The 25,266-nt window shown below is 38.2% G+C and overlaps 1 protein-coding gene and 1 long non-coding RNA gene across 3 annotated transcripts in view; one reads left to right on the forward strand and one right to left on the reverse strand.

Annotated features, from left to right (window-relative positions):
• Positions 1-24,984, reverse strand: part of LOC106785860 (RNA polymerase II elongation factor Ell-like) — a 45,964-nt gene extending 20,980 nt beyond the window's left edge. Inside the window, exons 1-2 of the mRNA XM_014746660.1 lie at positions 23,578-24,984; positions 8,518-8,565 (exon numbers count right to left, since the gene is read on the reverse strand). Of these exons, the coding sequence (XP_014602146.1) occupies positions 8,518-8,565; positions 23,578-23,709 (180 nt within the window). The 5' untranslated portion in view covers positions 23,710-24,984. The remainder of the gene's footprint in view (positions 1-8,517; positions 8,566-23,577) is intronic.
• A 153-nt stretch (positions 24,985-25,137) lies between these two features.
• Positions 25,138-25,266, forward strand: part of LOC106785862 — a 1,492-nt gene continuing 1,363 nt past the window's right edge. Inside the window, exon 1 of one of the 2 annotated variants that reach the window (XR_001381568.1) lies at positions 25,138-25,266. This exon is cut by the window's right edge and continues 169 nt beyond it. This is a non-coding gene — a long non-coding RNA (uncharacterized LOC106785862). The other variant, XR_001381567.1, reaches the window with a different exon arrangement.

Below are 25,266 nucleotides of genomic sequence, written 5' to 3' on the forward strand. Positions count from 1 at the left end.
GGGTTGGTAAGACGTAGAAGCGAGTGTTAGCAAAGTTGAAGGCATAGATGCCGTGCGCCGCGCTCTCGTAGGCGCGATTCTGTCAGTGAAAGGAAGTATAACACGCTGCTTGGAACATAGTTACTTAATCTCCGTTTGACAGAAACGAGGTCATTTTTATCGATGCACGACGGACGACGAACGCCGCCGCCCGTCACCGATACACAAGACACGGCTCGAAAAAACCTCGCCTTCTCCAACGCGAGACTATTTTTCTTTCTTTTTCTTTTTCTTTCTCTTTTTCTAAAAAAACTTCGTCGACATTTCGATTATTATCTAGTGTTTCTTTTTTCATCTCGACGCCCCATCGAGGGAACGGATGATTATGCAAATAATTATATTTTAGAAAAGACGGTTCTCATGTTGTCATCGCGTAGTTATTTAATTTCTCAATCAAGAGATGCAATATTCATCGTTTTTAATTATTTCTAGTAGGCTGCCTGCCCTCCATATACTTAATATATATTTTTCTCTTCTTAAACGGGCGTTTGGTGGATATCTGTTAAAATCGAGGATCGAAAGGTATCTGCTGCCCATACCCCTTCTTCTCCTTACATTTTTTCTACGTGACTCGCCATTAAATTCGTTCTCTTTTCTTTCTCTTTCTTCTTCTCTTCCTCCCCTCTCTGGAGTGATCATCGACAATAGCAAGAACACTTTCGCCGACGTGCTTGGCTTTTCCCTCGTGGTCGATCTAAAAGTGTGTGGATTCCGCATGATATTTCCCTTCCTCTTGTCCCCTTTTCGGCCATCCCCTTCCATCGAATGGAAGCGTTCTCTCCCTTCTCCTCTCTTTCTTTTCTCTTTGCCTCGGTGCGTTATCTCCCGTCCCGTTTCCCCCTCGCCCCTCGCCCCTCTCACTCGTTCTCGCGTCGCTACTCAAGAATCCGGATCTAGGCTCAAGGTTTACATAAAGGAGCTTGGACGAAGTCCTCGTCTTCTCCTCGCGCATCGTATAATTAATCTTGGCTTCGTTCTTTTTCCAATGTTTCCTCCTTATACGTAGTATAAATATCTCCATTTTACGAGCAAATATGATTCAACCCTTTTCCCGGTTCTTTCTAATTCGATATTCTTTTTTTAATAATTTCTTTGTCCGCAAAAAGAAATGTTCTTTGAAATAAGGGAGAAGAGGACAGGAAGCAAGTATTAAAAGGTAGTAGCTCATTGTGACGGGTTCAAAAAATTGATTCTTTTTTTTATACATCATTCGCAAGAAAAACATCTTAAAAATATTATCTGAAAGTTTCAGACCAAAATTTCAAATATTTTCAAAGTTACAGCCAAAAGGAGAGAGCGCGCCGTTAATGTGTATGAAAGTGTTTGAAGAACTTTGAAGGCGTTTTTCTCGAAACCACGTTTTCGGAATTTCGAGGAAGCACTGATTTAAAACTATTTAATTGATATGGCTAAAAATTGAACCCATTATTTTACACACGCATAGCTAAATACCTTTGAAACATTAAATTTTTTAATAATAAATTAATTTTTTAAAACTATTTATGTATATATATCAAAAGAAAAATTCGATTTTGAAAACTTTTTTTTTTATAAATCCGCTATTTTTCTTTTTTCGTAAATATGCATATTATAGGTTAGTTCATTAGAATGAAGCCTAGAGAACAATAATCTATTTTATTTTTTATTTCACATGACTACGAAAGGCTGTGTGCTTCCCCGAAACAATTCACCTTTTTTTCGAGGACTCAACTTAGACAGACAAAATTATTAACAAGTTAATGTAAAATTAATTAAGAACAATTTTTTGTCTATACTTCAAGACACCAATAAAAATATATACAAAATTTTCAAACGATCGCATTTTATGTTTTAACGTACAAACATGCAAGAGGTTTCTTTCGCGATTGCCGAGAATCTCTTGAAAAGTAGTGTTCGGTATGATTGTACAAATAGTACACAAATGACCACAAAACACCGAATAGCGGCGATAATCTTTCATTCGATAACTAACAAGTTTTAAAATGAAATGAATCTTCGCGATTCATTATCTGTATCGTATAAATATTGAATGATTTTTATTGTAAAATAGGAATAGATAAAGAGGATGGAATAATAAGGGAGTATAAACGTGTTGCAAAGTTTAATCGAGTAATAAAGGATTAAATCGTTGAAAACAAAGCGACGTTCTCGCAGCTGTGTCGCCATCGTTGTTGGTTCGTTCAAGCACGTTGCTACGTTGGCAATATTGAGCAATAAATATATCATACAAAAGGTAGAACACGCGCGATCCGATAAACTTTGATACAAGTTTGTGTTTTTTCATTTTCCGATAAGGTTGGTACGCTCAGGAATTCGACAAAATCATTAAAGACTCGGCGAGCTCTCTCGTTTTCCGCCTCTCCAGGAAGAGATTGCTTCAAGGTCTCTTATCGCAAGCATCGAAACGTACGCGAGTTGGTGCTGCTGGCTCAGCTTACGCTAATGTTTTTAAAGTTAAACGACACGAGATAATTTATCTTCCCACTTGTACTCGAGAGAGAGAGAGAGAGAGAGAGAGAGAAAAAAAGAACTATGCACAAGTTTCTTAACCCACTGACATACTATTTTCTTCCCTGTCCTACCACCTTAACTCGACGTCAATTAAATTCGAAAGGATACGTCAAGTTTCAGCGCTTCATTGTTTTGTGTTTCTTTTTTGGTTTTATTCGATAAGTGCGTCGTTGACACGTTGAAATTCATCGAACGTGACAGTAGATTATTCGAAAATGGAGAAATTGAAATATTATTCCGAGGTAATTTGTTGTTAAGGCCCATGAGAAATGAGTAGGACACGTGTCGCGTGAGCAAAGTGAAAGTCATTCGCCGCAAATGAATTCGGAATTTCAGTAATCGCATCGTTGCAGCCGAGCTAGAAGGAACAAGGAAATGCCTCGTAGTTAAAAAGAGAGAAGCGTAGGTTACGCTATGAATGGAAACTAGATAGAAAGAAAAGCGAGAGAGAAGCGAGAGAATGATCGGAGTGCGCGTGTGCGTGCGAACGATCGACGCTCGCACGATCGCCTCCGGAATTTCCGGTCTAAATCGTTCGCACCGAAGAGGAGGAGAAGACTTTACGACCTTGCACGAATTTCGCTCGAGGACTTTGAAAGCGAGAACCTATTCCTATCTATCTTTCCTTTAACTTTTCTAATGCTTAATATTTTATTATTAGAAATACTTAACTCGAAGAGTTTTCTAACTTGGAGAAAGAAGCTATTAGGGTCGTTGCAACCGCTATTAGATCGTTTGAAAAAAGCCACGTGCGTTACGTCACCGTATACCGTTCTTCAATAAGTTTCGTCTATTTTTTATGGGTTAGATGGGCCGTTGGAACGATATACTTATCGAGTCTTTTAACGGTATTTTGACAGAGATAAATGGATAGATAGATAGATTTGGTAAGGAGAGAGAGAGAGAGAGAGAGAGAGAGAGAGAATCTGTTATCCCAACTCGAAGAGATTTAACGATTCTTCTATTTCAAATCACATCGAATTCGAATCGATTTTTGCAGCTTATTTGGATTTTTGATAGCCGCCTTTCTTAAAAGACAAAAATATCGCGCTGTTAATAAACAAGTCGAGTGAGAAACGAAGCACCGTAAATATACGTGTAGAACGACGCTAATTGTGATCAATGGAAGGGCGTAAAAGAACCGTATAAATTACTATCGACCGTCTAGACTAGTGATTTTCAAATTTTATCGTTTCATGAAACACTTATGAATGTAAAAATATTTTGCAAACAATAAATGTTCTAAACAACAATTCGTGGATCCTTTGAAAATGATACGCGGAACCTAAAGATTCTGTGGCACGTAGTTTGAAAATCACTGGTCTAGACAGTGCCCCCGTCTTTTTTCGATAATTGTACTTTTACATTTTCATCGCTTTGTATAAAAAAAGAAGTTGAAATTTTCAATAATCTTTTAATATTTAACAAATTTTTATTTATACTTGTCGCAACCTTTTGTTCGTGAAATAATGCGTTCGCCGTGGAGACGGGTCGTATTAAAGTTTGATATCGTTTACATCCAATTTTCCACTTCATTATTTATACTTTATGAATGATATTTATATTATATATTATTAAAAATATATAATTGTGTGTGTGTGTATTTTTGAAGATATGCAAGATATAAAAAGGTAATCTAATTGAAAATAGATTAACAACACTAGCAGATTTGATTTGTAACGGTGCGACGCAACGCTTAAGGATAACAGTCATCTAATGATTTCGATTGGTCGCGGGTTTACACGCTATTACAACTGACGTCGATCGATCGTCCTAAATTCAAAAGGGCGATTCCACGTTTTACTATACCTCGAAGCATTTACCTCAGAATATTACTTTGAATAAAGGAAAGAAGTAAGGACAAGCGCAACTATCGATCCTCGGTAATCCGTTCAAAGTCGCGCCTTCTCTCACTTTCCCTATTCAAGGACAAGCATCCTTCGCTTTTCAACCGTAAAATATAAGGAAAAAGATCACTCCTGGCAATCCGGTTTATTTATTTTTCATGTTGAAACTCGCTAAAGGGATCCGCCTGTAACTTATAACAGTAGTTTCAGATTCTTGCAAATGGTAGTTGTACGAGTGAATCGCTAATTATAATACATTACGTCTAATTGCTGTTCGATTAACAACTGTAATCGAAGCGGAAGGTAATCTCGACGACGCACGTAAAAGGAGCCTTCCAAGCTTCTGCTCTTTCTTTAAAATAGATTCTAACGATAAGAACATTTTAACATACGTAATAAGAAATTTGCAATATCCTTTACTGATTTTTTTCCTTCCTTTATTATTCCAGCTTCTAGTTGGAAGGGAAAGACAAGTTCAGTTCGTCTTCGAAAGATCTTGGTACGAACCAGAAGAAAAGAGGGGAAAGAGTAGATCTGGCAAAGGTCTTTGGAACCAGTTTCGCCAGACGCGTGTCGCGTCGCAGTAAAAATCTTATTTTATCGGCCGGCCAATAGGGACGATGTATCTCCTTTCGAGGACATCACATCCGGCGAATCTTGCAATACTGTGTCCGATCGATCCTCGATGTCGACCGACCGGTAGGACTCGCTATCGATTAGAATTCGCTGATGAACCTGAAGAATAATTCGGCTTCGATCAAATCGAATCGAATCGAGTAGGGTCGTTTCGTAGAGAAAGAGGAAGAGGAGCGGCCTTGGGGGCTCGCTAGTTTCGCGACCTTCGACGCGATCACGGGTTCTCTTCTAAGTTTCCTTTCGCGACAACGTTCGCGATTTATGAATCTTCCCGCAGCCATCGTTGGAACAAAGAAATTCCTCGCGATTTGTCATGTGCAACGATAATCATCATCGAACTCGAGAATAAGCGAGCCGAAGAGAAGAGGATGATTCTTGGATCGTTCGCGACCCACTTGTAGTCGAGTTGCTTAGATTCGACTGTTGGAATGGCTGTTGGAAGTGGGTCACGCGTAAAAAGTAACTGTTACAGCAAAGAGCGATGTTTTTTCTTGGTCATTGCTGAAGAGAGCTACGACGCGGGTAACGAGAAGAGTCCAACGAACGATGCCGTAATAATCTACGATTGAAGTCTTACTTCAAAGAGAAGGGAAAAGAGGAAGCAAAAAGTTTAACAACCTATTCAAATGTCTTCCTTTCCCTGCTGCACAATTAATGTTGATATAATTAATATTACCGAATTGCATCAAAAAATGTCATTTTCAACTTTTTCCTTCTTTCTCTTTTGATAGACCTTTCGCAAGCACTCCCCCGCACAGATAGATTTGCCAATAAAGGGAGAGAAAGAGCGATGGATGGTAAAATACGATAGCAGCGGCACGAATAAAGCGTGGATAAAGCTACGGATAAAGGCTCGCGTAAAACAGACGGTTGTCGGTAAGTTGTTTGATGTGAGTGAAAGGCAACAATGCGAAAGTAAGCGCGTGCGCGCACGATTCCGCTTACACACTACTAACACACATAAGAAAATGTTAACTACATTAAAAGATCTAATTATGTAGCCATATGCAGCACGAGGTCCGCGCATGCATATGAGCTGCTCTACAGTTGCAGGTTTAAATACAAAGCACGAAATTGGCCAGTCATATTCAAATCTTATCTGTAAGTGTCCTTACAATTTTCTTCCGTCCTGTCACTTTCTCTTTTTATTTTAATTAGTCCTAAAAGCCGAAAGAAAGGAAGATATAACAAAACAGATAGAATTATTGGTTCTAAAATCTTCAAATTGGTTCCAAGATTCTTCCAGCAGGAAGAGAAAAAAAAGAGAGAGAGAGAGAGAGGAGAGGACTATTGGTTGTATAATAAGCAGATGACGTGGGGCTTTTTGTTGGTTGAATGAGCAAATTTTACTGAAATAATTTCGGCCGCTTTTCTTCCTAACTTAAAGACCCGAGTTTGAAGAGAGGAGGCAGCAGAAATGTTGATTCATTGTCGAGTCAAAGAGCTGAACGATTACTTAAGACTATTTTGGATTGTTCTCTTTTGTAACATAATCAAACAATATAAAGTGTTTTTTTTTTTTTAAAGAAAGTTTAATTTGAACATGGAACTCCTTCGAAGACAATGGTAAAAAGCTTGCAGAAAGAAACAAGGACGAAGAATATATATGCGTGGCAGATAAGGTAGTGCGAGTGGTTGAATTTATCGCGAATGAAGCATGCAAGTATGAAAGCCGTTTATCCGTAAGGGCTATCGTTGTTAAACGTTGACAACGAATCAAGCACAAAAGAGATTTCGAGAGCGCCGCGTGCTAACGAAGAGCAGATAATGTTTATGACGTACTTTCAAACTAGAGTTCTCTCGACTACTAAGAGTGTGCGCGCGCGTTCAATCGAATCCATTGTACATAATATACACGTATGAAGCTTACCCTACCTACCAACCACATCGGACAATAGAAATGATTATTAACTCACTAGGACTCCTGTGCATGCACCTGCGCGAGCCAAGAGATCTAACGAGTTTTCACGCTTGTACGCGCATCGACTTTGCTTATGCGATAAATATACGTGGATGGCTAGCGAAAATAAATGCCCTTTTTATCGACACGAATTGCCGAAGGTGAGATGAATGGTACTTTGATTAGAGCGAGGATTATAACTACGATTTAAAGCTAGTTATCGAAATGTTCTTTCTTCTTTGTCCTTTCAACAAATTTCTATGGATCCCAAGAGAGGCACACGGCTCGTACACTCATAAATTCAATTCGTATTAACGTCGCTCAAGCTCTTTCGCTTCGCGTGCGCGGTCCTAAGGTGGCAACGTTGCCAGTTACGAGATTAAAGGTCAACTTGTCCAAGTCCAGGCTGAAAGGTCGCTAAGCGAAGGGGCGACGGATGTGGTCTTTGGAACGAATCTATCTTATCTTACTTTTTCCTGTCGATCGATCTCCATCTTTGATAAAAAGTGATAACTTCAAACAAATTGTTTATTTTACGAATTTTCGGACCTTTTTCTTCCCTTTGCTAACTGTATGTATCTAGATAGTTTGTCGACTCGAAAGGGAACGTATTAGAACACATTAGAAAGAAACGGCCACACCCAAAAAAGGAACGCGAGACCCGAGAGGAAGAGGCGAGGAAGAGCCTACAAAGAGGATGAAAAAGGAGGAGGAAGAAGTGGAAGAGAAGAGGTCAATCAGCCCCGAATTTCGCCGATTTCTAACAAATTCTTTCTAGAATTGTAAAGTGGAGAATTGAACTATGACATCCAATGGTACAGCAACATGTCATTTAACCGTCTCGTTTGTCGATCGGGGTGGAATTCTCAGATAATATGCCAAGATACCGGAGGCGGGCGACGACGTTACATACCATTAGTGTAACGTGAATTTGAGGAAGCTTTGAAAGGATTGGAAAGAAAAGGAAGGGCTAGCGAGGCGACATGGCAATAACAGCGACTAGAGAGGCACGGAAGGAAAGAAAACGGCGTACAACCTTGCACGAACAACCTCGGTTGCCTTCACTGAGGAACCTTAGCTGCGCGTTCTTGCGTTACTCGGCGTTTACGACGACGAAATTGACTTTTAACAAAAACAATATTTTCAATTAATAAGATAAAATACCTATTGTATATTTTTTAGCGTTTGCGCGTGAAAAGAAGATGTAGCAGCAAGTGCGAACAACTTTCGTATGCGTATGCGCCCACGCGAATGTTTAAAGGTTGTTGACAACGTTCTGTGAACCTATGCGTACGAAGAAGCATACCTAAAAACGAGCGCATATCGAATGACTGACGAGAAAATCGTTGTCGAGAGAGCGATGGCGATTTTGACGATTCGAAACGTAAAGCAGCACATTTTTCGCTTTATACATTTTACATGTACGATTCGAGCGTCTTCAACGATCTTCCATCTTACGTAGAATAGGTTTTCTAGTTACGCGTGAATTATTTTATTAGCAAATAAGAAACTAATGGAAAGATTCTATTAAACGAAAAGACAAGTTTCAATAAGTAGAGAGACTAAAAAATCCATTGTACTCACTCCTTCGTTTCCTAGGAACTGTATCGTAGGGTTCTGGCTAGTCTTATTCTGAAACAAATAAAGAAAAAGAATATTTATTTAATATATGGAGAATAGTCTAGTTTCGGGCGAAGAGAAAGATGATAGGATAATATCGAGTTCTTCCATTACGCGATGCACACTTGTCCCAAATCCCGAAAACCTTCGATACATAAGAAGATGTAGTTTATTTTTTTTGACAATTAGTATTTTAGAGTTGCGTCAAGATTGTTGACGTGAATAATGTGATATTATTTTTTTTGGGAAACTGAAAATGGCTGATATTTTCATTAAAAAGTGATTGAATTCTTTCAAAAGTTTGTATTTAGAGGTTCTTGGAGTCATTGATTATGAATCTGATAATACTTCTTTGAAATAGTGGACTCAAAATCAAAGATAATCTTAAATTTAAAAAAGAAAGCTTTTTTTAAAATTTTATTGTTGAAAATTTGTATGTTTAAAAATATTATATTTTATAGAATTATCTATTTATTAGCTTACATTATATTTATTTGTAATTACATAAAATAGTGAATAACCTGTAAGGTTATTGCAAGTACGATTGTGCAGTACCGTATAATAAGATCGTGGATAAAAGCTACATTTGCGCCTATCTGTACCGCGAATTTTTGGATCATTTATTAGGTAAAGGTTTAATGAATAATTAAAATTTAATTACAGAGCGAGCACTAGCAGGCATTGTAACTTTATGTTTGTTTAAGAAAATCTTTTTCATGCTGCACAACCACATTTTGTAAATGTTAAAAAAACATAGTTCAATTGTACTTAATGTCAGGCAAAAATTTCATAATTATACCTTGAAATCGGACAAATATTAACTGCACTATATGCGTTTAAAGAAACTGTAATTTTCGTGGCGCAGCCAGTAACAAATGCTATGCTCTTGACGTTCACGTTTTAACTGATAATTTACAGGTGTGTTTAAGCACATATCCATAAAAAAAATGGTTGATAAAAACGCTACAGGATTTGCTAAACATATTCCACGGATTAAAGCCTGGGCCGTCTCCAAAACTCTTTTTTTTATCTCGCAAACGTTTTCAGGATTTGGGACAAATGTCCGACGTATGAAGAATTGGCTCGAAAGTTGGCCTGGGTATAAGGTTCAAGGGGAAAGAAAATAGTAATTAATTGTTGTTGAGTAACAATGACAAAATCGCACCCCTGCACGCGAGCCTGCACCGCGTCGTTAGGTAATTTCTTACGTAATAGTTCGAGCGCAAGCGCAGTTAACTTTGTATGAAGATTTAATTCTTATCGGTGAAATAATTAGGCACCGTCGAGATGCAAAACTCAAAGCAGCTTTCGTGCGAGCGAGTTCACATATCATATCACACATATAGTCTTGGACTTGCATATGATTCTGCGTTGAATTTGTAGGCTCTGTGGCAAGCGAATGGTCGAATGGACGATCGCTCAGGGGAAAGGAAAAGTCACGCTGGTAAGAGCTTCGCATTACTTCTGACCAGCTTGGTGCTGCAAACGAGACGAAAGACGATCCGCACACGAGGAGGACAACAAGAAATTCCACCTTCCATCTTTTGATCCTATCCAAGGATAGATACGAGATAGGTGCGAGATGGAGAGGGTTTTTCCGAGGTTACTTATAGTAAAAAGAAAGAAAGAAAAAAATAATTCGCGAGGATGGTTCGATTGCTTTCACCGACGCGTATCGAGGATTATTTTTTCATCGTGGGACCGCGAACGAAAAAAAAATACAGGAGGAAGGAAAGGAGGGATGGCTCAGAGAAATCTAATTGCGAGGAATTGACGAACAAGTCGACGAGGGAAGAAGGTAGAAACAAATCGAAGAAAGGATTTAGAGAACGTTCGCTGGTTTAACGTCTTGTTTCGTAAACGCGAGCTTAGCGAGTAATCGCGCGTTACCGGTTACTGCTATGCTTTCTCTCGATGTTGGAATTCATTACAATTTCAATTATTCTGATTATCCGAAGGATGATTAGTAGTTTACTGGAGAATTTGCATTGCTCGCGGACAATCTTTCATTTTCTCGGACAAGGTTTCGAGAATAGTGTAATATATTTACGAGAAGGATGATATAGACACAAAGCAAATTCATTCGAAGCGAATAAAAGCGAGTTCATTTGATCCTTGTCAGGATCGATGCTTCGAGATTTCTTATTGACAATGAATAGTGAGGAATGCACGATGACAATTAAACGCATTTAAATTGTATTGAATTTGGGCTAAGAGAGAGAGAACGTCGTCGCGAAGCGCGAGCCACCCGCCAAAAATTGCGACCGAGTGAGTCGATTAATCGCTCGACGCGAGACATAATCGCGCAAAACTCGAGACGCGTCGTTGCCAATTCGTGGTATGTGGATTTCATCGAGCCGGCTGCTCGCAGAGAAGCTGAGATATTCGGCAACGCCGCCAACTGGTTCACTTTCTCTCGGACGGCGAACTCGAACCGCTCGCTGTCTCCCTTCGCGTCGCCTTAACTTCTCTCGCCTATACGCGCGTATGTAAGTAAGAGTACGTTTAACTTGAACAATATACGTTCCTAAGCGTGTAGGAGCATCTACGTAAGCCGCCTTTGAGAACGCCTGAAATCCACATTCCGTTTCGCGACGTATGCATCTTAGATATTCGCTCCTGTTGCCTGCTGGAGCAAAGTCTTACAAGAAACTAACCCAGTTTTTCCTTTCTTCTTTCAGTTTACACCTAGAAATCCTATTAATTGACATTAATCACTATAGGTATAGATAAAAAGATACGCTTTATCTTATCTATCTAGTGTTATAGCCACCTAATGCGGTCACGCGCTATCAAAGACGCGCGTCAACTTGAGAATGGGTAGAACTGCGACGTTCCTCCACGTGTATATTCGATGACCGAGGATCAAGATATGACCGCAACTTAAGACCGCAACGGTTGCTGCCAGCAGCAACGTTCAAAAGCAAATGAAAAAGGATCAAATATGACGTATCCTGCACTTGGCATATTCTCATTCAAAATTCTCCCTATAATAAGTTATTTTTTTCCGAGAGCACCTTTTCGTGTGCAGAGAGAGAGAGAGAAAGGAACGCGCGACTCAAGCAATCGATATCGATCGATTTCTAGGTCAGAGGAGGCGAGCAGCCACGAGTCCTTCCTTTTCTCGTCCAATGAACCAACCGCCTTTGCTGTTGTAACTCACGGTGGCGCTTACGCGACGCGAGACGCATGTGCCCCCCCACCGTCCGTGTGCGCTGAGAAAAAGACGACGATGGACGGCAAGTCGTGATTATTTTTTTTCCAGTAGAACCGGCCAATCTTCGTCGAGATTTCCGCTTCAAATAATTGACTCGCGATGGCTCTCGTACAACTGGCATAGGTCGAGCGTGATCAAAGTAACCAGAGTAATGAAAGATAAAAAACGATGCGAGAGTGTCGTGTTTATCACTACCCTCGAAAGAAGAATGTTATTTTCTCTCGATTACTCTTTCTCCTTAGCGTTTCTTCATTTTATTATACATTGAATAGCATCGTGTCAATGGCAAGACAAAGTTTCATTTATTCTTTACGAGAACGTTAGAAATAGAGACAGAAAGGTAGAAGCATCGATTCCGTGGAAAGTGTAGAAGAATGGAGAGAAAGAGAGCACCCTAACGAAGCTTATTGTTCTCGTCTTTGGAGAAAATCCGCAATGCTGCTTTCGAGTAGTAGGTGTTGCAGGAGACTCGCCAAAGGCAATCCTTTCTCGCTCAATCAATATCATCAGCGAGGCAGCAACGCGAACCGTCTACGATCTTCTAGACCTCTTGACTGTCCTTGTGCTAGAAAATTGAACTTTCAAATAAAGTTTCAACCAAAATCTAATGATAGAGATAAAGAAACTTTCAGCTCTATATGGTGATACGAATCTCTCTCTATATACTTTCATCGTGTACAAGAGGGAAGGGAAAGAGAGATTACAATAATCAATTTGTTCGACGGTCTAGAGTTAGGCCGCACGCATCGTTTCCTGAAAGTATTTTAATTTGAAACTTTCAAAATAAAATATCCCTCGTTTAATATGTCGATGACCGTTCGCGAAAGTTATTTAGGTTTCGTGGCAAAAGACGGTAACGGTAATTAACGGCTTTTAAATGTTTGTTGAAAAGGGAAAACGGATAGACGGTGGAAGGAGAAAGGGCCGGAGATATAATCCTGATACTGTATTCAAGCCCCGTTGTTCTCGAGCCTCCTGCTCAAGCGCCGATATTAACCGTCAAATTTTTACCGAAGCTTTTCACCGAGAATATCAACTATCCAAATTTTCGATTAACCATAATATATTTAGAGGGCTTTTAATAAAATATACTAAGTGTGTGTGTGTGTATGTGTGTTTCGTCAAATCAAAAAAACTTTCGTAGGACGATGATCGACGATGAAGATATTTTATATACGTTCATTGTTGTTCTTTTCTCTTTTGATCTTTTATATTTTTTGTCGCAACCAACGTAGTACAGTTATGCGATACAATGCCATTGCTGTAAGATATTCCTTCCAAATTACACCGCATAATATAACTCTCTCTCTTCTTTTTTACCTTCTTCTTCTTCTTCTCTCTCTACTCTCTTTCTATAACACACCCTAACGCTTTTTAAGTGCTCGTTTAATTAATTCACTGGAAATTGGTGTTACCAAAACTAGTTTGGACAAATAGAAAGAAACGCGACCGTTTTCTCTCCCTCTTTTTCCCTTTTATCACGTTCCTTTTTTATACGTCTGAGAGGAAGTAAAGCAGCGAGGAGACGTTCGCCCTCAATTTCACCAAACTTTCCAGACATGAGAGAGAGAGAGAGAGATCTACACAATGTACTTCGTTTGAGAAAACTACAATTCCAAAGTCGCGATGCAGCCAACTTTCAATTAACTTGTGGTTATGCACACTGATTGGTCCGTGCTGTGAGATTCGATCGTTGCGCAAGAAAAAAAAATTGGTCTTTTTTGATCGATTCAACATTTATAATGTTTCATTATCGATCGTACTTCTCGCAATTCAAACGCAATCCTGACGTAAAAGTTTGCAACGATATAAGAGACGAATGCAATTTCATTAAATGTAGAAAAGCTTTTGATAGAAGGACAGTATAAAGAAAATAAATCGAAGAAAGAGGACGGAAAATTTGTCGAGGACCGTGACAAAGGATAAGGTATCTCTAAAACGCGTTCTCGTGCAACCGAGAAGATTGGAAGAATATAAGGAAAAAGAGGAGGAGAAGGGAGAGAAGGAGACTAGCTAGCATTATCGATTCTCGTAGGCTGTTCTTGCGGTTTCCATCCTATGGTGGAAGATCTATGACGATAACAAATCCGCGAGGACGACGAAGTAATAGTCGCGACTCTAGTATTCGATTAGACGCATCGTAAGATATGTGCACTTCTAGTACTTGAACAATAGAATAACTTGTTTAAAGTAATTTCGGAGAAAAATAACGAAATTTTTTTATATTAATTATTCATTATTATCGTTAATTATTCATTATTGTCCTCTATGAAAGTCAGTTAAAAGTCTTTTGAGAATTGTTGTGCAGTGAAAATGTATAAAAATATGCAAAGCGTATACAAGAAATATGTCAAATTATGTCAGAATATACAAAATATATGCAATATATGAAATATGAAATTGCATAACAATCCGCCGTCTATTGTTAAGTTATTTTTTCGAAAAAATTATGTAAGCAAGAATCAATAAAATAATTTTAACTGATTTTCATAGAGAACAAAGAATGAGTCTAACAGTGAATTTCGAAGAAGACGAAACGTTTGACTTATATTCCATGCTTCTCGATAACAATAAACAGTTCCTTCGATTAACAATCATGTAAAGTATATCGAATACTACTAATATTTTGGATTGTTCAACGTTCCTGGCCAGTGATGGCTTTGAAGAAATATTACTCACACATCGATAAGAAGTCAAAGATAATTGAAGGAAGAAGGAAAAAGAAAAAAGGAAGAAGTATAAAGTAAGAAGAAATAGAATGAATATGTATATTTTGTTGATTCTCCTGTTTGCTTCGAAGACTGTGGATGATAGCAACGGCGCCGGTTATCATGACACAAGTAATCTCTTAAACCAGTAGCCTTATCGATAGCTTCAAATTTAACACAAAGAGCATTTTGAAAAATGTCAACTTTCACATGAACTGTTTTAATCGTGTACGAGACTAGTCATTTTCAGTTGATCCGATCAATCTGTCGTAACACGATACTCGGTTAAGGACCTAAGCATTTACGTGATTCATCTCGGAAGAAATCCGCCGGAGCATGCACAAGACTCGTTTTTATCGAAAGCCGGAAGCGAAGATCGATAGAAGCACCAGTTATACCCATGCTTGTATTCCAGTTCCGATTGTGAACATTTATTTTTCCTTGGAATTTTACAAAAATTCATTCATCTTACAATTATACGAGATTTTGTTTGTTCGTTACGAAATATCCTATGCGTATAATATACACCGTATTAGAGCTATGTGGGATAGGTGTCTCGATAGCTCTCTATTGCCCTTACAATGAAATATTATATTTTATAATGTAAATACAAAGTTGTACAAAATAACTGTAAAAGATCTATCTATTAGGCTCTAGAGGAGATACATTTACGAAATCGTTTCCGTAAGATTACATAGTATTTGACGTCATTGTAGATAACTGAACGCTATTCACAGAAGGGAAGAAAAAGAGAAAGGAAAAAAGAGAAAGAGAAAGAAATGTAAGTTTAAATCGACTGTTAAAAGCATGGTATAAATTGGAGCAAATGAACGATTTTGTTTGAGATGCATAGCGTGTTTGGAATCTCGTTAGCCAAGAAAATGGCTAATTTTGTCGATATTAGAATCGAGCAAAAAAAAGGAAGATTTTGTAGGAATTATAAGACTTAGACTTAGACGACGACGACGACGACGACGACACGTTCCCGCAGATCTTGACCGAGTGCAACGACCTTCGAACAAAGTCGAAGAGACAGACGTCCTTTCAAGAGAAAGGACGTTTCTTTCTCTCTCTCTTTCTATTTCTTACTCGCTACATCAAAGGCCTTCCTCGCGGAGAAAGCCTTTAGCCACGAAACGAGACTCCTCTCGACACATTAACGGCACACTCCACTTTCGCGGATCTTTTTTCGTCAAGTCAGAGAAGACGCGATCGGCGTTTTGATCAACGCGTTCCGATTGGTCACTTTAATCGAAAAATCCTTCAAATTTGTCTTCGTTTCTTCTTTTCCATATCTTAAAGGATAAACTTGGCAAATTATTAATTGGCCATAATTGGCTCTTATTAATCGTTCCAACGTTTTTCCATTTACTCGATAAGATCTATGTTGGAAATTTCCTCGCGATCGGAAAATCCAACCAATTAGATGACTTTACTCGAATACGATTAATATTTTCTTCTTATTACTAATATATATGTATGTATCTCAAATAGAGTGGCAATTTTGTCCCAATTTTTGTTACTCGATGGAGTTTGAATTATGTTGGATAATCATAAAATTAAGGTGGCGATCGATATTCGGGGTAGGGGGAGAGAGAGATTCGACAGTAAGTTACGCAATCTCAGATTTCACTATTCTTTACTATTCCCTAATAATTTCGTTGTGGAGCAGGATGACCAAGCGAATAACACGTCCCATTTTATCTAACTCGACCTCTACCTTTCTCTCGCTCTTCTATCTTTTTAGCCGTCGTTAGAAGCTAAGAATGTGGCCTTTCTTTAACGACTATATCTGCGACTTTACATCACGAGAATACGACACACGACGACTGTCGATAAAAAAATGCCTTTTAAATTATATCTAAATGTACTTTCTCTCTCATTATCCTTGTCAGCCTTCATCGCTTGGGCTCGGTTCGTACGATTTTCTGCATGTTCTTTCGTTATATATCTCCTTACCGCTCGATTTCTATCTTTATTTTGCAATATTTGTGCGATTACGTCGGGTTCAGCGATCATTACGATCGATAAATAGACGCGCTCGAAGATACTTTTTCCGGGACGAGATCTGTCTCACAGAAGATTTTCATTGTACGTTTATAAATGTTCAATTCGTAGGGAATTTGTACGTTAGATCATAAAACGGCAAGTCGTGACATACATACCTGTAAGCACAAACGGAAGCCTCGTCGCGCTGCTCACGGATGTGATTCACGGTATATTATTATTAGAAAGCGGAGTATTATTACTTCATCGACCAAATTTATAACGTGGAACTAACTAAAACTCGGTTTGGGTCATTCTTGCAGCACTCTCGTAGAAACGATTATCAATTTCACGAAATCGCATCGTGAAAGGATGACGAAGAAATAAACGAAAAGAGCGACAAGGAAGGAGGAACCCCATTTGCGTCGTTAAACTATCCCTTACCATCATTTTTATTTCTTCAAAAATAGCCGAACACGAGTCGAGTGTAGGACAAATCTCGCGTTTTCTATCTAATTTCTTTTACTTCGATACATATGCACATCGACTTAGTTCGAGCGAGAATCTAACGTTGCCTGGAATAATTGCACATTTTAAATCGCTCCTAGAAATAGCAATAAAAAAAAGCTATTATAACAGGACAAAGTCCTAATAAAATGAGGAAGAAGAACTTTAGAAGGAGAAAAGAAGATGCGTTAACTTGAGTCAGTCTATAGGAGAGATTTTATCATAATCCTAAAATTTACTATTTTATTTACTATCTTCTTTGTCTGTATTAGTCTGTGATTAGTCTGTGTCGCGGCCGATAAACCAATGCGAATCGCTACGTTTCAACCATTAGACCCTTTGCCTGCGAACAGTACCCTCAGACAATTAGCCATAATCGCTCCCTCTGAGCGAACAACGCCTTTAAACGTTATGTTCATTTGTTATCAACAATTTCCCAATAATGCACATTCACGATTGTTACGTTGGCTGCCCAGGAAACATTTCATTTTTGAGCGCTCCACAACGAAAAGGTTAATGGCCTAATGCAAGGTCGTTTATATTGCAATACATTTTACTGGTACATTATCAACAAATAGAGCTTAAATTCGGTTCAAATCTACATTTTCAAAAGCAATATTTTGATAGAAAAATATTTAATACATAATTTCTCTTCGTATGAAAAATAGGTCAGAATCAGCGGCAAAGTCCTAATAAAAACAGGAAGAAAGAAGAAGAAGAAGAATTAAACACCGATCAAAATCGTAAGCGAGATATATCTTATTGTTATATCAACCTTTGATTTCTTTACTCGGTGAGAAATCTACAATTTCTACCTAATTTCTCTCTTTCGTTTATTAAACTTTTTACAAGCTTATGTTTACTGCTTAGTAATCGTAGAGATAATCGTAGAAATCAGGAGGACTTTGGATAGGAAAAACTTTCCTATAATCGAGAATTCTTAGAAAAAGCGATAAAATGTTGACAACACGAACGCAAAACGTGAAAACATTCAGTCGAGACGCCCTTCGTCCTATTCGTAAGCGCTGCTGCCGTCACTAAAACGAAACATTTAGTACCAGATTGATAAGAGCTGAATTAATATTTTACGTTCCTTTTTTAACTTTCTTTTTTCTTTTTTTTTCTTTTTCTTCTTTTCTTCGTTTTACTTAATACTTTTTTCTACCTTGGTAAGTTACGAATATCGTAAGGCTCTCTCTTCGGTATCGGCTTTCTTGATTTATCGCGGCATTCACTTTCACTTGGCATAATTTATACCGCGCCGTGCCGTAAATCGAATATATCTTGAGTGCACGTAAGTCGCCAATTAAACGAAGGATCATTTTTTTTTTTTTTTAGAGAATATCAGAACGATGAGTAGATTCTAGGAATGACAGAGAGAGAGAGAGAGAGAGAGCAATGCAAACCTAACTGCGTTTACGCTTTGATGCCAAGAAATAAAATTCAGGGACAAAATTCTTGAATTACTTTTTCGATAGTTAGCAAGCTAGTTTAACGAAGAATTTGATCGTAGAAAGAACACGAAAGGAAGCAATTAACGATCCCTAATTATTGCCATGGTTACGGGTGTTGCGCCGCGGCTTGTTAACGGTAAGTTGGTTATTTATGTGGGATCGGAGACGCACAATGTATCGCACAACATATAGTAAAATGAACTTTTACAGAGGTGCCAAGATATAATAAGGATTTACAAGAAATATTGTACGAGTAATCGTCTGGTAAATTTATCTCTAGTGAAAGAAGCTCGAAAAATTGGCTTCCGAGCGTCCTTTCAATTTGTTATTCGATTGACAAAGTGAATTAATTTCTTCTCCAGATTCTATTATTTATCACGAGCTTACCATAAATCCTCCATCGTAAAATAAACTTTCGTCAATGCATAGAATAAAGTTTAGTTTATAGTTAATGGCTATTGAGGATTTGGCCGACTATGGTAAAGCTTTTCCGAATTGACCTTCCTACAGTCCTTTTTCTCAGTAGGTCTCCGAGGGGACTTGAGGGAGAGGGGAGAGAAACGGTATGTTCGCTTAAATCCCCACACCTTTCACGTTCTCGAGGTTCACAGAGTAGGATCGTTACCTTATTTACTCTTGCTTGCACCTGTATCCCCTCTCGAAGGCTAACGAATAAAAAAGGACTGATACGTACAAACGCGCAAATAAGATTCGAAACAAATTATATTTAAAACATTGAGAAAAATAAAATATCGTCTATGGCCGATGATATATAGTTTCGAATCCTTATTCAAATTTGAAGCAACAGTTGTGTCGTTCAAAGGGAAGAAATTTAGATTTTTCTTTCCTAACAGCTGATTCTCCCTCGGGTACAAAAATATTCTGAATTAGAATTCTAAACTCTCTGGAGCGTAGTCTGAGCTTGTTTCTTTTTTCAAAATCTTCTTGAAACCTTTCATCGTTTCTTCGATTTTTAACAATCGTTTAAGGTATTATATATATAACATATAAAGAAATAAAAAGAACGGACAAACTCGGTGGTTTAACGAGGAAGAAATATTAGTTCATTTCCGACAGCTATGCGATTTACATAAAAGAATGACGTGTATCCTCGATGTTTTACCAAACCGCAAAAGGTTTTTGTACGGCAAACGATGTATATTCTTATTTTTCTTAGTCGCGACTATTCTTTTCTGAATTTTATTAACATCGCTGGTCAGTGTCGATCCGGAGTTTAAAATATACATCTAAAGAAAATATAACCTTTGAATAATTACACAATTACAAGCCCGACTCGTCTAATTTGCTAAAAGCTCCTGCCTTTCATTTCGTTTACATTTACTAGCCCTACGTGATAACGAGCTTAAACGTCGTATCTAATCAAATGTTATCTCATATTTGTTGCTTGTGTTTATGACAAATAAATAATGTTCTCTTTCTTCTACTACGTAATATATTGCTGCTTGCTGGATGTTGTTCACGAAAAAAAAGAAAAAGAAAACGCACCAATCACCATCAACGAGCTCTTTCGATCAATTTATCTTCTAATCGTATAATGTAGGTGGGTGAAAGGGAGAAATAGAAGAAAAAGTATGTATTAAAGAGGGGGGAGGGTTATTTAATTTTTTTTCGATTTTTTGAAAATTTTAGAGGTAAAAGTACCATATTTCAGGAATATTCTGTGAAAATTTCAAGTCAATACGAGAAAATTTGACGGAGATACAGCATTTTTAGTATGGTTTATATTACAAAAAAGGATTAATCGAGCTGAAATCAAAACTACGCTTCAAAGCAAAGAAGGTCGGATTAGCCGAAACAAGAGCAACAACGTATTCTGGACATCTCTGATGACATTTCCATAATGTACGGACCCGGAATTGACGACTCTATATAAGTAAAAAATTAAAATACCTCTTTTTTTATGATGAATTTGGAAATTTCTCAATGTCAAACTTTAAATCGATTTTCCTACAACTTGGTTTTTAAAAGTCGGTGGACACTGTCTCTCAATATCTACTGAACCGATCGATTTGATTTTTTGCACACTTTTTCTACACATATTTAGCGAGGTAACGTTGTAAAGTTTTTTATTTTTTAATTTTAAGTATTTTTTATAGGGGCTCAAATGTTGGTTTTTGGTCGAAAATTGGGTTTTTGACGTTAGAATGCCATCAAAAATAAAAAAAATTAAAAAAAAAAAAAAATTTTCTCGACAGGGTTACCTAGATAAACTTATAAACAAACAGAATGGCTTAATTTTTGCTGTTTTCAAGGATTCAGTCTTGAGTTTTGATGTCCACCGCAAAAAACGTTTTTTCCGCGAGTCCCTGACAAAAGTTGCTGCCACTGACTCAAATCTTTATATTTTTTCACGAAAATTTCACAATGTATTTTTAAAATGTTACTTGACAATACTCCATTGGAATAACATCATTTATATTAACCATTTTAAAAAAAAAAATTCATAAAAATATGCCATTTTTCGACCGAATTAACCCTATCCCCCCTTAAGTATAAAAAACAAGTTCAGATTGTTTTTCAATTAAAATCAAGCAATCATTATATAGCGATCTAATCTCGTAATTTCGTACAGCTCGAAGATAGGCTGTTATCTACCTTTTGTTCAAACTCGCCAAGTCGTTTCCAAGCGGAATTGTTTCGATCAAAATTTGGAGAGACCCAGGAAGTGTTTCGTAAAGGGTGGTCGAACGAAAAATCGATTCTTCGGCAAAACAAGTTTTTCTTACGTTTTAACACGACTGAGAAAGTTCGAGCGGAATTTTCTGCAAGTTCCGGTATTCAATTTTTCCTGAGATTTGGAAATGTGACTCATCAAAAAATAATTTCGTTTCGTTTCGTTTTCGACAATCGGGGAGACAAAAGCGACAATCAAAGAAACGATTTTTCAGGTAGAAAAAGGGAAAAAAGGTCTTTTCGAAAAAGACCTTTTTTTTAGCCACTACATATCTATACAAAAGATACTTAACATGTTATAGAGAAGAACGACACTACGTGCCTCAAAAATATTCAAAGTTTTATTAAATTATCTCTACAAAATTCCTTCTTATTAAGAAATGCTTATAAATATGTAACGACACATATACGTATACATGTATTTAACTTTCACAAAAGACTCGTAATTTTCTTTAATAAAATGATCATAGTATGAATCACGTAGCTCGCCCATAGCTTGTGCAAAGTATATGAAAAAAAAAGTAAAAAACATGTCAATATTTAGCAAGAAAAGTCAACGTTCGCTATTATCGATTTTACGTTGCTTTTGAATAACGAGTAAAGGTAAAAGAAAAAAGCAAAACTTAATAAAATGTAGCTCGAAGAGGTTGTATCGAGAACACGATAGGATTTGTGGTATAAATCTTTCGATAAACAAAGTCTATCGTCGAAATGTATCGCGACAATTCTACTTTCGAATCTCGTCCGAGAGAGTTGAGAAGGAGAAAGGAGAGGGGGTCTGATGACGTTAAAAAATTCACATCTATCGTAACGTTCGTCGATGAGAGTGACCGTCGTTTTGCCTCAACGTTTCTCTCTTTCTCTTTCTCTTTCTCTTTCTCTCTCTCTCTCTCTCTCTCTCTTGCACGTTTCGTTTCGTGCTACGATACCAACATAATCCACTATTGGACTTGAAATCAAAATTTGAAAATTTCCGGGAAAAAAGAAAAATAAATAAAGATATAAAAGTATATAAAGCGCAAACAAAAGCGCAGGTAAAAGCGTGAACAAAAGTGCAGACAAAAACACGACATGACGTCTTTTAAAGGCCGCACGACCACCGACGTGGCTATTTTCAGCGTTGCCTCGACGATACCTCGAGGAGAACCGTTCTACAATGTCACCATTCGAGAGTTTTAAGCTGTCCCTTCTCTTTTCTTCATCCTTCTTCGTTTAAAGCCACTTTGCTATGCATGAAGAAAAATCACATTTTAAGATTTTTCTATCTAAATACATAGATACATACGTACATATATACACATATATAATGTACAATATGCATATATATTTCTGCAAATAGAAGATCGTAAAAATTATAATCGTTAATAGTGACGACTAGCAAGACGATGAATCATCTGTTTATACGTTTCCCTTGATATACAACCAAGAAATTTTTACTTTCTTGGTATTTACCCTAAATGCTAAAATTATGAAATAATGAACGCAAGCTGCGGGATATCTTTTCGAACAATATTTTCGATAAATGAAATTCAAGAAAAAGAGAGAGAAAAAGAGAGAGAAAGAGGGAGAGAGAGAGAGAGAGAGAGAGAGACAGAAGGCTAGGCAGAACATATGCGTTAGAAAATCTATTATGCGTTCCGAAAGTAACCGGGCATGTCTTCTCGTTTTCAATGGCGACAAGCGAAACATCTGTAGCATTTCTTTATCCTTGAAAAGTACAAAACCCGTAAAACAAAGTAAAATATGTATTACGTAAAGATGGTTACTATGCTCGATCTATCCGTAAAGATACCAAAAAAAGGAAAAAAAAGAAGAAAGGAAAGAAAAAAGGAAAGAAAAAAAAGAAGGCAATCCGTGTGGTCTGGCGAGTGCGTCGAGTACTCTCAAAGGCTTACGTAACGTAGTAATCGCAGTTGTCAAAGCATACGGTTAGAAATGTCGAGAGTTGAAAATCTTGCTTTTGCCTTGAGACCTTTCGGTGACAAGAGTGTTAGTGTTATCGTTAGTTCATTTTGCTAGTCAAGCTGGGTTCGGTCAGATAACTCTTCGTCCGAAATAAATTTTAGTTTTTTCCTATATTCGAAATACATATGGCTTTGATTAATATCGTGCATAGAAACGTGCGTAGAAACGTGCGTATCCGTTACGACACAGGTTTTCCAGCCACGAGATCGTATACACACGGACGCAAATGCTAAGCATGCATGCACGCACGCACGCACGCACACCCCCACCCACGCAAGTTCGCACAAAACTCGACGTAAACGAGCGAGCACATAACACACGAGCTTGCGTGGCGCTGATGTGCGCGCGAGTGCACACACACGAACACAAGTTTGCTGATGCTGCTGCTAGCTACTGCTACTGTGGACGTATATGTGCGTTTGGAAACAGCAGTAAAGTCAGCCCAACGAATGGAAGCTAGAATAACACCAATTTTGGAAAAGATCAAACTCACCTTATTTCGAAGAAAATCTTCGATGGCACGTTGCGCCGAATCCGTGAGCTTCACAAATATGAGCGATTTATTCTCGTGAAAATTGCTTTGCGACGACAAACCATACTGGACACCTGCCACCAGCGCCGCCATTTCTCTATCTCTCGGCAGTGGCTGCTATCTCTCTCTTTCTTTCCTTCTCGTTTGCGCTCTCTCCCCGCACAGTATCACATACACGTCGTCCCCTTCGTTGTAAAGCGCATACAGCTGACGTCCTCTTCGTTCTCTCTCTCTCTCTCTCTCTCTCTCTCTCTCTCTCTCTCTCTCTCTCTCTCTTTCTTTCGTTCACTCTATCTCTCTCTCTTTTTTTCTCTTTTTAATCTCGTGCTTCGGAACGTCAGAACGAGAGAGTGAAGCAGAGAACAATTCCGTGATCGCGAGGAAACTATCTCCGCACCCGGAACTCTCGACCACCGTGACGACTTCGCCTTCGTTTTCGTCTTTGGGATAAAAATATAGATAGACAGAAAGAGAGATTCTTCTACCAATATCCGTGAATACGTGTCTTTTCTCCAACTTTTTCTTCCGTTTTTAGGTTATCTTTCCGTTAATAACGGAAAATCACTAATGATTTATTTTAATGAATGAGGAATAACCTAACACGCGTACGTCTTCGATTGTCGTTGTCCCTATCGTCTTCACACTCTTACTGTATTGTCCACGCTTGTTCTTTTCCTTCAATCGGTCGCTCTTCGTACGTCTCCGTGCGTCTTCGGTCGAGCCTTTTGGCGATACGTTACAAGTCTTCGTTTGTATCTTCCTTCTACGTTTTTTCAAAAGTAGACAAATTTTAGCTTCTTTTGTTTCTTCTTTCTCGTCCTCTATAGTCTATAATCCGACACCTCTTTTCTCGACTCGCAGTGTCGTTTTTCTCCTCCTTTCTTTCGTCTCTCCTTAATCTCTCGCCAGGGCCTTTCGACGGCCTCTCGACGAACGACCTCTCCACCACTGCTTTTCTTCTTTCTCTCTCCTGCACCTCGAACGTCGTTGTCGTCTTCGTCTTCGTCGTCTTCGTCGTCTTCGTCTTCGTCTTCGTCGTCTTCGTCTTCGTCTTCGTCTTCGTCGATCTCGTGTTCGGCTTTTCACCTCCTCCTGCAAAGATTTTCTCCCACACTTGAAAAGTGATTAAGAACCGCGCGTAACCACCCTTTCGCACGTTCCCTTGGCCTTCTTTTCTTTTGAACGTCACATATTAATGCACCGATATAACATTTGAAGATTTTCTCGTAGCGGTTAAGACTTATGGGAAATGGGGAAATAAAGAAGGAAAGAGAGAGCAGCGCCCGTCCTTTCGTCTTGATAAACTACACAACTACACTTTCGAACTGCCACCTAGTAGGTGGGGATTGCGGGAGAGCCGTCGGCCAATCACAAGTATTAAGTAAGCGAACTGATAGCCTGGCGACCTTACTGTCCTTACGCGGTCTTGAATAACGTTCGACTAAGAGCATTAAGTCGATTTTCTTCTCAATCCACATGCACACCTAGCGCCATCTTATAGCTCCTTCCAATTCTACCAATCAGCAAATCGCTAGCAACCTCTTAGGGAATTTATTTAGGAATTATAGTATCTTTAAGTTTCCAGTCTATCCAAAGTTAACCTTTAATCGATGTATATACGTTTAACTTCTACTAACTCTTTTCTCGGAT

Source organism: Polistes canadensis, unplaced genomic scaffold, assembly GCF_001313835.1.
Source record: "Polistes canadensis isolate GaletaPanama2010 unplaced genomic scaffold, ASM131383v1 scaffold_58, whole genome shotgun sequence".
Lineage (NCBI taxonomy): Eukaryota > Metazoa > Arthropoda > Insecta > Hymenoptera > Vespidae > Polistes > Polistes canadensis.